The sequence below is a fragment of the Anastrepha ludens genome, chromosome X, assembly GCF_028408465.1.
Source record: "Anastrepha ludens isolate Willacy chromosome X, idAnaLude1.1, whole genome shotgun sequence".
In the NCBI taxonomy this organism is placed as follows: Eukaryota; Metazoa; Arthropoda; class Insecta; order Diptera; family Tephritidae; genus Anastrepha; species Anastrepha ludens.
Window position 1 is genome coordinate 82,514,307 of NC_071503.1, and position 15,349 is coordinate 82,529,655.

Sequence of the window (15,349 nt, forward strand, 5' to 3'; positions counted from 1 at the left end):
AGGGGCAGAACTGCTGAGCATGATTTGAGCTGGTTGTAGTCTCCGATGAACTAAAATTAGAACACCACCACCTAAAGAGCAATTAGTTCTCTTAGAGTCACAGTCCTTGCGAAAGATGTTAAATAGGTTTGAATTAAAGTTACGGCGGCCGTTCCTTACTACTAAAAAAGAAATATTAACACTCTTCGTCTGACTCTCAACATTAGGCTGTATATTCTCGCAGATGTTCTATTACTGTTCTTTGCAGCGTTTTCTCGGAAACAATTAACTTACGCAGTAAGAAGAATAATTGCCCAAGTCAATTCATCAATTCGAAGCTTACTCTGCAGCGAGTGAATTTCCAACTCAATAGATTCAAAAAATAAATAAAATGAATAATTGGCCCGTACACTTCTGTTAGGTGTTTGACCGAGCTTCTCTCCCGATTACCTATTCGATTACGGCGGCCGCCGCTGAAGAAATTTAGTTTTGCCTATTAAGCGCTCTTTATCCTCATGCAGTGCATTGATCACGGCACACTATCAGCTCTAAGAACAGCAATCTCATTTACCATTGACTGCAATGTTGCTTGTTGTTGTTGAGCAAATGAGATTCCCGTAGATAAATTAATGTTTTCGAGTAAATTCAAAAATTCAACATCTTTTGGCAAAATGTTAATGTATTCCAAATAAAGAAGGTCTTTACATATACTCGTAGTACATAGGTATGTATAAAAAACTGTACTTTGGATGCGATCACTCCACTGTTTGGCCACATACGCAACGCATTGTGTTAAAATATAATATTATGATGAGTTTAATACAGAGTCACTATCTATGTTTTATACGATCCCTTCCAAACGATATTAGGCCTCTTCTTTTCGCCAAGCTTTAGCAAGTGGCGAATAGATGAAGCAACTGGTATAAGTAAACATATCTTGGCAGCGCTGGAATAGAGCTGCCTAAAATTTGTTTCTAAAATGGTGAGTTATACCAGTTTTATGAGGTATAATCACACTCGTTAGCGGCCAATCTCGCTCGATAGCTTTGTTGTTGCTTTCACATGAAAAATTTTTGTCAAGTTAGCCGAGCAGAGAAGCGGCGAATAGAAGAGGCCTATTATAAGATATTGCCACAGGAAATATAAGTGTGATTATGCAAGAAAAATTAGAATTGTTTATCGAACACTATATTGGGCTGCCGTGCTTGCAGAAAACATACAAGGTTGTTAGAATTACAAGATTAGTTCTTTAACTATGGTGAAAACAAAAATGTTGGGGGAACTTCGGCTATCACGTCACTTGGGAGTTCGGCAGCCGAATTCTGCACGATCATTTCACATGTATTCACATACTCCTCCAGTCAGTCGTTGTTCAGACGGCAACGAAGTGTCACTGGTTGATTGTTTTCATATGTCATCTACACAATCTCAGTTTTTTTTGTAAACACATACCAAGTACGTCAGCGCATCAGCTGATTCTGTCAAGTTCGCTTTTTATTATGCTTAGCACCAACATTATGACTGCTTTACTCAAATGCCTAATGCAGGAGAGGTCTCAATGGGAGGGTACTCGTCTTGTATAGCCAGTTCCCCGTAAACGAAATTCTCACCAAAAGTTAACAGAAAAAGTCTGAATTCCCTAAATTTAGCAGAAGTATAGTAAAATTCATAAGTCATAAGGAACAAAGAATGTTAACGCTGTAGGCTAGCTACAGGTGATTTATTTTTAGCATTTATTTTTTAAGTATGATATCCGACACATGTCTTCCGTGGCTACATTTTCCTGTCGATTATTCAATTTTTGACGACTTTTTCCAATACATCTGGACATATGGCGCCAATATTGCAATAAATCGATTGTTAAGCACGCTGTATGATAAGTTGCGCCGTCTTCTTGTAACCAAATGTCGAATCAAAAATTCAGTCAGGTTGGCTCGATAGCCCTCGCCATTCACCTAATAAAACGGTTGGCCTATTTTTGGACGATTTGTTCTTTCTAATAATAATTGAGTTTAGAATACTTGTTTCTTTAAGATATTTTTATATTTTATTGAATAAGTAACGAAATGTGAAATAATGCAAAAAGAAAAATTTGCAAATGAAATGCAAATTAAATAGAAAAAAATCAGATATATCGAGTGTTCTTTTTAGCTGCATGAGAGTGGCAAATGCGTAACAACTGATTTATTAGTATATTCATGCCACCATTGATTCCACATGGGCAGATTGATTGGAAGAAATATTCGAAGTATTCAAAGTAAAGTATAATAAAAGAAATCGTTACAACAATATTTCCGCTCTGTATAATCATTTTGAGTTCCCAAGCAATTGAACTTTTGCTTAAATGTCCCATATACCATATAATAATAGGTTTCTTTTAATTTTTTTTTCATATAGTTTAAATTTCAAAATTTTAGTATAAATCCATATCACTGTTATAAAATGTGGATGAATAAAATTTCGTTTTTAAAAGGAGCATATCACACAATCTTATCGCCAGCCGAAATTTGCACGATAATTTCACACATATCCACACACTAGTCCAATCAGTCTTTGTTCAGATAACAACGAGGTGTTGTCATTAGTTGGTTGTTTTCGTATATCACTAACACAATCTCAGTTTTTTCTTAAACAAACCGCTTCGTGACCCAAGTGACGTCAGCCCATCAGCTGATCCTGCCGAATTCGCTCAGAGCCGAATAACGGTATACCACGTAGCACACCTCTAAAAAACCGTGTTATGTACCTTTACCCTTCTCTGTATAATAGATCTGTCACAGTTTAACGCATTTGACTTACGTAACGTGTAACACGTACTACAATGAAAGTATTGGCGCTTATAAACGAAAAAATACAGAGGTTTTTGTCGTGAAAGCAAATATTATATTTTGTTGTTTGTAAATAGGTTTTTATTGGTTCTGAAATATATTATAAAATAAATGCTTATTGAAGCGAAAGAAGGTTTTCATAGAATTAATGCTAGTCGTAGACGGTGGCTGCGACCACACCTTTGAAATCGGACTCACTTGCTGTACGTCAAAAGTACAAAGTTGCTAGTTTTTGTTGGTATCACAATGGGTCACTATTTCTAGCCCAAGTTTCCGGAGCAATTTGGCCTAATCTATAAGCAAAAGTTGAATATGAACAGTACCAAAGAAAGATTATAATACTCCATGAACCAATTACGCCAAATCGCATGATAAAAAAAACCGTTTATTTGTAATTCGCTTTGAGAAAGAGGTTACGTTACTTCATGGTTTTTGTGTTTATCGTTTTGCTCACATCCGATTGTTTGCTTGAGAACTTATAGTGATCTATTGTGTGATTTTGACAAACTCAAAATTAAGTAGTGGGTGCACTTTTGTGGTCAAAGAGTTGTTTTGTTTTCTCGTTCGCTACTGCTATATTTTATTTATCCCTTTATTTCATGGCGGCTAGGTCTATCATTCGGCACGGCGCGGTCGTGAACCACCAAATGATAGAAACGGTTTTTTCTAGTAGCCGTCGCACCTTAACAGCAATGGCAAAGGCTTGAAAAGCTCTGCAATGAAAAAACTTCTCATAAAAACCCCTCTGTCGGAGGTGGTGTAAAATTGCAGTTCCCCCCATTTGTGGAACTACGTCAAGAATTAATCCATAAATTGGAGGAAAATCTCGGCCAAACATCTAGCTAAGGATGTGTGGGCCTACTATACTATTAATATATTTTTTTTATCTCCCCTGCACATCAATTTTTATTTACAAGCAAAACTCTATTTACTCTCAAAAGCGTGACGTCACGGCCAGAAAAATTGGTTTTTTCTCTTCATACTACGTGATATTGTCTAATTGGATCATGATAATACTATAAATAATAATATGCGTAGAACATTGAATGAAATTTCAAGGTAATATTGTTCTCCTTTTTATGTTATTTGATTCAATATGCAATACAAAAATCCACATACAAATGCCTTTATGTCTCCTTCTTGTTGTTATATGTATATGTATATTACCAGCTTTTTGTAGAATGTTTAATGGTACAATATTTTACAGTATATATAAAGATAATGATAGTTATATTCTCTTTACCCAATATATATATGTATATATATTACAAATGAAAGTGAAGTATTAATTAAAACAACCTAACTCTGCTTCTATATTCACCCTAATGCGTCGCTAAATCTCCCATATATTCTCACTAAATTACATCCATTGTATCACTAAACGTATTATTGGCAATCGTTAACCTCATATATACCTTAACAAAATAAATACGACCCAAAAAACTGTTTCCATATTCGAAAAACGGCCAACAACTTTTAGCGAATGTCACAATTCTTCGGACCGGATAAAGGTTCGCGTTTGGGATGAAGACAACGATTTGAAATCGAAATTGCGACAAAAGTTAACTCGGGAATCGGATGATTTTTTGGGTCAGACCATCATCGAAGTGCGCACACTTTCTGGAGAAATGGACGTCTGGTACAATTTGGAGAAGCGTACCGACAAATCAGCGGTGTCTGGAGCCATACGCCTGCATATCTCTGTCGAAATAAAAGGCGAGGAGAAGGTCGCTCCGTACCATGTTCAGTACACATGTTTACATGAAAATCTGTTTCACTATTTGTGCGAAGAAAACGGTGGCATGGTAAGTATTCAACTACTATTGAATTATGTAATACTGCAATGGAATATTATATTGCGAAAATATCAAAAAATGGCGGATTTTCATTCCTTTCATAGTTTGAAAACATAGCCTTCGAAATTTATTTTATATTGGAAGGGTTAAGGTTGGTGTCTCAAAGGAGCACATTTAGAAATGGAATATGCTTAGAGAGGTAAGAAAGGATACGGAGTGGAAAACATATTGCGTTCGCTAACCTAATGATTTTAGATTGTTTAGAAAATCGCACAGCGCCGAAGATACATTTTCCAAACAGCTTAAATCCAAAATTGTCGATAATGTAAGAAACAGGATGTTGTCCAAAAACGTGGTGTCATATCGATCATATACCAGTGCATGTGAGCTCGCAGAGGTAACAATTCAACAAAAAATAATAAGGTTGATACAGTTAAAATGATCCAGCTTAGGTTAAATATTCGACAACTTACTATCATTTCGAAAGTAATTCCATTATACTTCATTCATAGGAACCCTTGTCTCTATTGGCAAAAAAATGGTGCAGTCGATTTTTACAAGTTTTTTTACAAATTTTTCTTGAAGGAAATTTTACACCAATAAAATAATTCGCCCCAACGAAGTGAGCGGCTTTTCTGGTGAGTCCCTTTGAATGTGCATGGCCTGAAGTTCCTATTGACTATAGCTGATCAATCTTTAGCAATTATTTCCTCCATACGGTGCCAGTATTAATCTGAATCAAGCATATGTCTCTAGAGGTGCAGCTCATAGAGGATTTTTCGTTACTAATCCTTCCAACGGCGGCTGCCGTAGCCGAATGGGTTGGTGCGTGACTACCATTCGGATTTCACAGAGAGAACGTACATAAATGCGAATCTCGGTGAAACACCAAAATTAAGAAAAACATTTTTTAATAGCGGTCGCCCCTCGGCAGTCAATGGCAAACCTCCGAGTGTATTTCTGCCATGAAAAAGCTCCTCATAAAAATATCTGCCGTTCGGAGTCGGCTTGAAACTGTAGGTCCCTCCATTTGTGGAACAACATCAAGACGCACACCACAAATAGGAGGAGGAGCTCGGCCAAACAAACAAAAAAGGATGTAGGCGGCAATTGGGTAAGTAAAACAAAGAGCCACCACAATCACTCAATTTTGTGGCAAACGGTCATATCGATTCGGTCGATCGGGTGAAAAGAAGAGAAAGTCGTACAAGCCAGCAACTTTGCTTGATCAAGCGTATAGTAAACGACATACCTATATTCATTCATTTTTATCTATGTACAAAAGCAACATACATATGTACGAGTACATTTAGTATATGCAGACATAAATTTGTTCTTCACAATATTGATTTCGCTTTGTCCAAATGAATAAAGTAGGGGAAAATGGGCAGTTGTGAGACACAGGGAGTTGTGAGACATTGTTACTTTTCGGCATTATTCATTTGTTTACATTCTATTTTAAGTGTCATCAAGTGTTCTCGATGCGATCTCTCTTTTCAGCTAGCATTGGTCATATTTACACGCATTCGACGCGTGTCTCCAGTTACTGTGTTTTGGAACTTCTCTGTAAGTTTTTTTCATCATTTGTTTTGCGATACATTCGATCAGTTGTTGACAACAAATGTGGGGAGTTGTGAGACACCATTTTTTTCGACGTTTTAACGGATCTTTCATAAGTACCTCGCAATATTCATGCATTGTTTGTATATATATCATGAAATTTTTGGTTAAATTTGAGTTTTTATTGTTTTAAGTTAAGCAGAAACAATTCCATTCATTGCAATGTACGCGATCGAGCTGTGCACCTAAAGCGCGCCAATTTACGAACTGGTTATTATACATGTTCTCACTGCGAATCATCAGATTGATGGCATTGCATTTTTTATACACTTTTCTATAACAATTGTCTTTTCTTTTTTATTTTTCATCTTAATAAAGAACTAACAACTAAAATAAGTCATTTTTATTGACTTAAACCATGGTGTCTCACAACTCCCCACATTTTTGTATTTGGTATTATATTTTATATGATTATATACAATTTTAATTTTAAGGAAAATTGTAGTTTTGTTAAATAGGCCATACCAATAGCTTCCAGTATTCATTGACTAAAGATTCCATCGTTGAGATATGCAGAATATTAAGATTTTGAGTAATACGGGTCCAAAAACAAAACCCGTCTCAAAACTCCCCATTCTCCCTTATTTATTTTTGCAGGATTTTTATTTATTTTATTTATATTTTATACCAAATAGTGCCTTCTATTATTTAAGTAAAGTTCTTCTTCTTGTTAATTGGCGCTATAACCGCTTACGTGATTTTGGCCGAGTTTAGCAAAGCGCGCCAGTCGTTTCTTTCTCGTGCTAACCGGCGCCAGTTGGACACACGAAGTGAAGCCAAGTCCTTCTCCACTTGATCTTTCCAACGCAGAGGAGGCCGCCCTCTTCCTCTGCTACCACCAGCTGGTACCGCATCGAATACTTTCAAAGCCGGAGCGTTGGTATCCATTCGGACGACATGACCCAGCCAACGTGGCCGCTGGATCTTTATTCGCTGAGCTATGTCTATGTCGTCGTAAAGCTCATACAGCTCATCGTTCCATCGTCTGCGATATTCGCCATTGCCAACGTGCAAAGGTCCAAAAATCTTACGCAGAATCTTTCTCTCGAACACTCCAAGCGTCGCTTCATCGGATGTTGTCATCGTCCAAGCTTCTGCGCCATACGTTAGGACGGGCATGATGAGAGTCTTGTAGAGTGTTAGTTTTGTTCGTCGAGAGAGGACTTTACTGCTCGGTTGCCTACTAAGTCCAAAGTAGCACTTGTTGGCAAGAGAGATTCTACGTTGGATTTCAAGGCTGACATTGTTATCGGTGTTAATGCTGGTTCTAAAATAGACGAAGTCTTCACAACCTCGAAATTATAACTGTCAACAGTGACGTGGGTGCCGATACGCGAGTGCGCCGACTGTTTGTTTGAAGACAGGAGGTACTTCGTTTTGTCCTCGTTCACCACCAGACCCATTCGCTTTGCCTCTTTGTCCAGTTTGGAGAAGGCAGAACTAACAGCGCGGTTGTTAAGGCCGATGATGTCAATATCATCGGCATACGCCAGCAATTGTACGCTCTTATAAAAAATTGTGCCTGAGCGATTAAGTTCTGCGGGTCGTACGATGCTCTCCAACATCAGGTTAAAGAAGTGACACGACAGCGAGTCACCCTGTCTGAAACCTCGTTTGGTATCAAACGGCTCGGAAAGGTCCTTCCCAATTCTGACGGCGCTGCTGGTGTTGAGCAACGTCATCTTACATAGCCGTATTAGTTTTGTGGGGATACCAAATTCCGACATCGCGGCATACAGGTAACTCCTTTCCGTACTGTCGAATGCAGATTTGAAGTCGACGAAAAGATGGTGTGTGTCGATTATCCTTTCATGGGTCTTTTCCAAGATTTGGCGTATTGAGAATATTTGGTCGATGGTAGACTTTCCAGGTCTGAAGCCACACTGATAAGGTCCAATCAGTTGGTTGACGGTGGGCTTCAGCCTTTCACACAATACGCTCGCTAGCGGTTCTAGGCGATATTTAGAAGACTAATCCCGCGGTAATTGGCACAAATTGCAGGATCGCCCTTCTTATGGATTGGGCAGAGCACACTTAAATTCCAATCGGCAGGCATGCTTTCATCCGACCATATTTTGCATAGAAGCTGATGCATGCACCTTACCAGCTCCTCGCCGCCATGTTTGAATAGCTCACCCGGCAGTCCGTCGGCGCCCGCGGCTTTGTTGTTCTTTAGCCGCGTTATCGCTATTCTCACCTCGTCATGATCGGGTAGCGGAACGACAATTCCGTCGTCAACGATTGGGGTATCGGGATCTTCACTTTCTCGGTGACATGCGCAGCTTTCACTGTTTAATAAGTTCGAGAAGTGTTCCCTCCATAATTTAAGATTGCTCTGTACATCAGTCACCAGTTCGCCGTCTTTGTTCTTACAGGAAAACGCCCCGGTCTTAAAATCTTCTGTAAGCCGCCGAACTTTCTGGTAGAATTTTCGGGCGTTGTTCCTGTTGGCCAGCATCTCAAGCTCTTCGCACTCACGTATTTCGGCCTCTCGTTTCTTTTTTCGGATAATACGTCTCTCTTCCTTTTTCAGCTCTCTGTAGCGATCCCACATGGCTCGCGTTGCGCCCGATCGCAGCGTGGCTCTATAGGCGGCATCCTTTCTTTCTGCGGCAGCGTGACATTCCTCGTCGTACCAATTGTTTTTTCGGGCTCGCCGGAATCCGATTTCTTCTTCGGCGGCGGTACGTAGAGAACGAAAAATGTTGCTCCATTGTTCGTGGATGCCGGTTTGGTGGGCAGTACTCTCTGAGAGCAGGAGTGAGAGTCGAGTGGCGAATCTTCTGGCTGTCTGTTGTGATTGCAGCTTTTCGATGTCGAACATTCTTTGCGTAGGTAGATGCACGTTTTTTGCTGCACAGAGGCGTGTGCGCAGTTTGGCTGCAACAAGGTAGTGATCGGAGTCGATGTTGGGTCCTCGGACCGTACGTACATCTAATACACTGGAAATGTGTCTTCCATCTACCACAACATGATCGAACTGGCTTCGCCTTTTTCTACCAGGGGACAGCCTGGTAGCTTAGTGGATCTTTTTATGCTGGAATCTGGTGCTGCAGACTACCATGTTTCGGGCCCCGGCGAAGTCGATCAGCCTCTGTCCGTTACCGGATGTTTCGTTGTGCAGGCTGAATTTTCCGACTGTGGGACCAAAAATTCCCTCCTTGCCCACCCTGGCGTTGAAGTCGCCAAGCACGATTTTTATGTCGTGGCGGGGGCAGCGCTCATAGGAGCGTTCCAGGCGCTCATAGAAAGAATCTTTGGTCGCATCGTCCTTCTCTTCCGTCGGGGCGTGGGCGCAAATTAGCGATATGTTAAAAAAACGGGCTTTGATGCGGATTGTTGCGAGACGCTCGTCCACCGGAGTGAAGGACAGTACTTGGCGACGAAGTCTCTCTCCCACAACAAATCCGACACCGAGTTTGCGCTCCTTTACATGGCAGCTGTAGTAGACGTCGCAAGGTCCTATGGTTTTCTTACCTTGTCCCGTCCATCGCATCTCTTGGATGGCAGTGATGTCAGCCTTTACGCTCACGAGGACATCAACCAGCCGGGCAGAGGCACCTTCCCCATTAAGGGACCGGACATTCCAGGTGCATGCCCTCAAATCATATTCCTTATTTCGTTTGAAGGGGTCGTCATCAGTATAGGGAGGTCTCATCCGAGGCTTTTTCAAACTTTTCATTGCGGGGGGTTTTTAAGTGCCGGGTCCCAAACCCAACGCACAACTAGCTATCCTGGAATGTTTCGCCTTCTCACGTTAGCTCACTCCCGAACGGGTGTTCGAAAGCTACCCAGAGGATACGTGGGCTAATCCCGGCCGTTGTGAGCTGCTTGAACCATATGCAGAAGAATCGTCCTGGCCATTCCCAAGTGAATGGCGATCAGTAACTTTCCCCACTTGCGTGGACTTCTACACATGGAACCATCCTCCAAGTTACATTTTATTTTAATACTTATGCCATAAATATATATAAGTACATACATTCATGCTATTTATTTATGTACTTATTTATATTTACCCATAAATTACCCATATATTTATCCATTTGTGGAACAACATCAAGACGCACACCACAAATAGGAGGAGGAGCTCGGCCAAACACCTAACAGAAGTGTACGCGCCAATTATTTATTTTTTTTAAATGTTGGAAGAAATTTATCTTGTATCTTAAAAAAAAACAAACTAATCATCAAACACAAATTAGAGCTTTAAGGGCACCTGAGTCTGGCCAGACCTTTTTCAAATTTTGTCGTGAACTTAAAATATTTCTATTATAGCTAACGACTTGAGCATCCCAGGTAGTTTCCTAAAATTTAATTTTCCGCCGACTTATGGATATAACCTTTTAAGACGGTTCCTCCAACAGGACGAAAAAAGGGATTTAAAAAGTTACACCGTCGGTTGAGCACCTCGGTTCAAGCTAGTTGGCACCATACGATCCAACAAACGCAGCATTCCACCAGAAATCAAAAAGGACAATTCTCGCCCAGTGATTTCGTCATTGCTTGGTTTTCACGAAACCCTTGTTATAATCAGCAGCTATGTACCAAAAAACAATAGATGGGTTAATTTACTTTCCTTTATGTAACTTTCAGGTATTTTGACCCACTCACGCACAATGGCTTTTCTCAGCTCCTCAAGACTGGTGAATCTTTTGGTTCGGACCTTGCTCTCCAAAATGGCCCAAATAGAATAATCCATCGGATTCGCATCTGGTGAATTTGAAAGTCATTGTGTGGATGTTATGAAGTTCGGAACGTTGTTTTTTAGCCATTCTGGGTTCACTCGAGCTTTGTGAGATGGTGCCTCGTCCTGTTGAAACGTCCATTTCGTCCACCGAAATGTTATCTGCCCACGGCTTCAAAGCCACCTCCAGCATGCTTTTCCGGTAATATTTCGCCTTTACCTTGACACCAGACACGATGAAAATGATTGGAGAGCGTCCATCTGCGGTTACCCTATCGCTTTGGGAGTTTCCGAATTGCTAATTTGAACTATTTTCTCGTCAGAAAACACAATGTTCGGAAATTGACCGCTTTCGGCCAAGCGAAGCAACTCCTTCGCTCTCTCAAGTCTAACTTGTTGCTGCTTTGGTGTGAGATCATGCGCCTTTTGGATCTTGTAAGACTTGACTTTGAGATCATTTCTCAGTATGTGGAGGATGCTACGGTCAGATATTTTCAGTTCTTTCGCCATTTGATTGGTACTTCGTCAAGGATTTTGCTCAAGTCGCTTCTTTACTTTTTGAACTATAGTAGTATACGTGACGTTGTAGTCTTTTGATGACCACCTCCATGACTTATCGCCATGCTACCAGTATCATTGTAACGAGTAATTGTGCGATTAACAAAAACATTATTTATTGTACTTTAAAGTGCTCGCGCTCACGAACAATCGCTGGTTGTGATTTTTCAGCCAAATATTATATAATGCCATCACACTATTACGTTTGAACTCCATTACTGATTTTCTTTTTTCGCGTTTACTCTCGGCAAAATGCTTCTGCGCGCTTGTAAACAATACTCTGTACTGTCATTTAGCCAACTAACAGAGTGGTCTGAAGTTGGTTACACTTCGAGTGCCAGACCCTGTATACATACATATGTATATATAATATTTTCAGCGATTATTTTTGCTTCTGTAGGTAACTCAATGCATATCAAAAGCAAAGAAAAAGGTAAGCAATTAAATATATACCTGCGATACTTAAAAATTAATTATAAATGTGGCGTATTTCCCACACATTTCCATACAAATTCCTGTAAATGCATTGACAGAGGGTTAGGGATATATTTGAAATGAGGTGCCAGAATTCTGCTGCCGAATCCCTAATGATGGAGCAGCCGAAGTTACTTTCACAATTTTCCTTCGGATGGCCAAACCTTGTAATCTATCATCCTTGGTTATAGCATTAATAAGATGTAAGACATGCTTATATTTGATTGTACAAACCATTTTGCTGTATATCTCTATTTACATATTTGATTTTTATGATATTCGGCCGCCGTGACGTGACTACCATTCGGAAGTGTGTAGGTTCGAATCTCCGTTCGGGAAACATCAAAATTAAAAAGTTTTATCTGAAAAGCGGCCGCCCCTCGGTAGGCAATGGTAAATCTCCTAGCGTCTTTCTGTCATGAAAAAGCGCCTTATAAAAAATATATACCATGCGTAGTCGGTTTAAAACTGTAGGTTCCTCCATTCGTGGAGCAACGTCAAGACGCACACCACAAATATGAGGAGGAGCTCGGCCAAGCACCCAAAAAGGGTGTAAGCGCCAATTTATATACTATATATAATATGAATATTAAATGCCTAAAAAGGTTTTTTAATATCTACTACTAACATCAAATTTTTTTTTCGCGATAAAATTTAAAAAAAATATTTGCAATTCAAAACTAGTTCTCAATTTAATAAGAAAATTTCTTACAACACTAGGTTTTCATAGAAACATTATTCGGAAAATCAACTGAAGATCATTCTTATGTGAAATTAAAATAAACACGGAGATATGTACATAAACTATTATGCTTACAAGTAAAGACATCGTTGCTCGCCTTACAGCTCGCCGTGATGATTTGCCTTTCCTCTCCTTTTCAGCCGACCGACCGAATCCATATGACCATTTGCTACAAATTCAGTGATTGTGACTATATTTTATTACTTACTCAGTGATTCCACTAAGCTGCCAAATTTTGTTTATAGATTTCGACATTGTATGGACTAAAAATAAAAACGAAATACTTGTTATTTTTGCTGTATTGTTACCACCTGTCTAATGTGCCTTGGGCGCCACCATTGTATCAAGGCAAGAATGGCCGTGTAGCAAACAATTTTAAGGGAGTAGCACTTGCCTATAATCAAATACTGTCTGTGTGGTGTTTAGGTTATTAGAAATAGGACTTTTGTAAGGGGTTTTAAGCTCTGAACTTGGCATCTATTCGTAGCTTTTTGGACTATCAGAGAAAATATCGCCAACAAATTACAGTTTAATATTTTTTAGGTAAAATTGCCCCAACAAAAAGGTGACGACGCTTGGAAACTATATTTTGATGAAATACCGGAGGAGATCGTCGATGAGTTCGCGATGCGCTATGGTATTGAAAACATTTACCAGGCAATGACACATTTTCATTGCCTATCCACTAAGTATTTATGTCCTGGAGTTCCAGCTGTGATGAGTACGTTATTAGCGAATATAAATGCTTATTACGCGCACACGACTGCATCATCGGCCGTATCTGCTAGTGATCGCTTCGCCGCAAGTAATTTCGGGGTAAGTATAGATATCTTTTATAAAACCTAGTACAGTTTTTCAGATTTGCCGGGTTATTCTGCGGCGTAAGCGCACACTTTGCATAATTAATTTTTACATAATAATTTGTAAAGCTACGCAAATTTTCATTAATTTAAAGCAAAACAAAATTTTGCTTAGAGTTCGCAAGCACATGAAGAAATTCCATCCCTATTTGCGTTTTTGGCAAAAAGTGTGATTTATTAATGATTCAAAGTTTAATATATTGTTTGAAACTTCGCAAACCGACTGACATCAATAGCAAGTGAACGAGATATTTATACAAAAATATGAATTCGCCAGCAGATCTAGAGACAGAACTATCCAGGAGAAGCGAGCTGCCGTATCTAGAAATTACGATAGTTATTAAGCACATGTACAAGTAAAGGTATGGATATAGGCGTAAATATGATATGTTAAAACTGGTGTCTAATATTACAGAAATGCTGTGCTTTTAAACCGAACTAAGAGTTTTTCTTTTCAAACTTTTGCATTCAATATTGCACTCAACCCCAATCCTTTACTATGAGCTTGCGAATACTTTTTGTCGAAGCAACAACATATCTATTTAGCAACAGCTCATTTTTTCTATTTATTTATTTATTTGCATATTTATTCTATGAAACAATAATTTCTTACAGGCTAATTAACAATTATATTATACTTAAATTAGGGCATCGTATTCAGAATATCAGTAAAAATTTATTCAGGCAAAGAAAAATTGAGATCGATAGATGTTGAAATTTGGTTAAATTCGCAAATAGTCCTTCCAATAGGTGCTTTACGTGCGTAATTCATTCTAGCATTATCTGTACATATACCTCCGCGAATAATGCAAAAAATAAAAGTTAAAGATAATATTGGATCCCAGAAACCCAATGAACGTGAGGTAGATTTTAAAAACACCGTCTGCATGCGCTCTATTCTAATATATCAAAGGAACTAGTGAAAAGGACGCCAGATTATTGCAGCGATCAAAAGGACTGCTTTATACAGTTTTATGGTGTACAGATCGATAAATTCAGTACTATTACGTTGCACAAAAGCAAGCATATCATATGCCTTTGAAACGACAAAATTAATATGACTGATAACGCCCAGCTCCTTAAATTCTAGGATTGCAAGAAGCTGTACTGGGTTCTTAATAAACTTCGTGATTTTGCAAAAGAAATATGCACTCATTTTATAATATTTAAAGAAAGGTGTGATCTCAGGCACCAAGGATATAATTTATCTAGTTCAGATTGGAGTTTCATCATATCTGCTACTCATCTAGCAGTGGGCGGTTTCTTAACCTAAATTCTAATACTCGAAAGGCATTAAGTAAATGTCTGATATCGATATCAACGGCATACGCCAACAATTGTACGCTCTTATAAAATATTGTGCCTGAGCGATCAAGTTCTGCGGCTCGTACAATGCTGTCCAACATCAGGTTAAAGAAGTCACACGACAGCGAGTCACCCTGTCTGAAACCTCGTTTGGTATCAAACGGCTCGGAGAGGCCCTTCCCAATTCTGACGGCGCTTCTGGTGTTGAGCAACGTCATCTTGCATAGCCGTATTAGTTTTGTGGGGATACCAAATTCAGACATCGCGGCATACAAGTAACTCCTTTCCGCACTGTCGAATACAGGTTTGAAATCGACGAAAAGATGGTGTGTGTCGATTCGCCTTTCGTGGGTCTTTTCCAAGATTTGGCGTATTGTAAATATTTCATCGATGGTAGACCTCCCAGGTCTAAAACCACACTGACAAGGTCAATTAGTTGGTTGACGGTGGGCTTCAGCCTTTCACATAATACGCTCGCTAGCGGTTCTAGGTGATATTTA

The 15,349-nt window shown here is 39.4% G+C and overlaps 1 protein-coding gene across 1 annotated transcript in view; it reads left to right on the forward strand.

The window, feature by feature from the left end:
* Window positions 1-15,349, forward strand: part of LOC128869190 (uncharacterized) — a 586,599-nt gene that overhangs the window by 424,104 nt on the left and 147,146 nt on the right. The window contains exons 9-10 of the mRNA XM_054111701.1: window positions 4,288-4,612; window positions 13,228-13,500. Of these exons, the coding sequence (XP_053967676.1) occupies window positions 4,288-4,612; window positions 13,228-13,500 (598 nt within the window). The remainder of the gene's footprint in view (window positions 1-4,287; window positions 4,613-13,227; window positions 13,501-15,349) is intronic.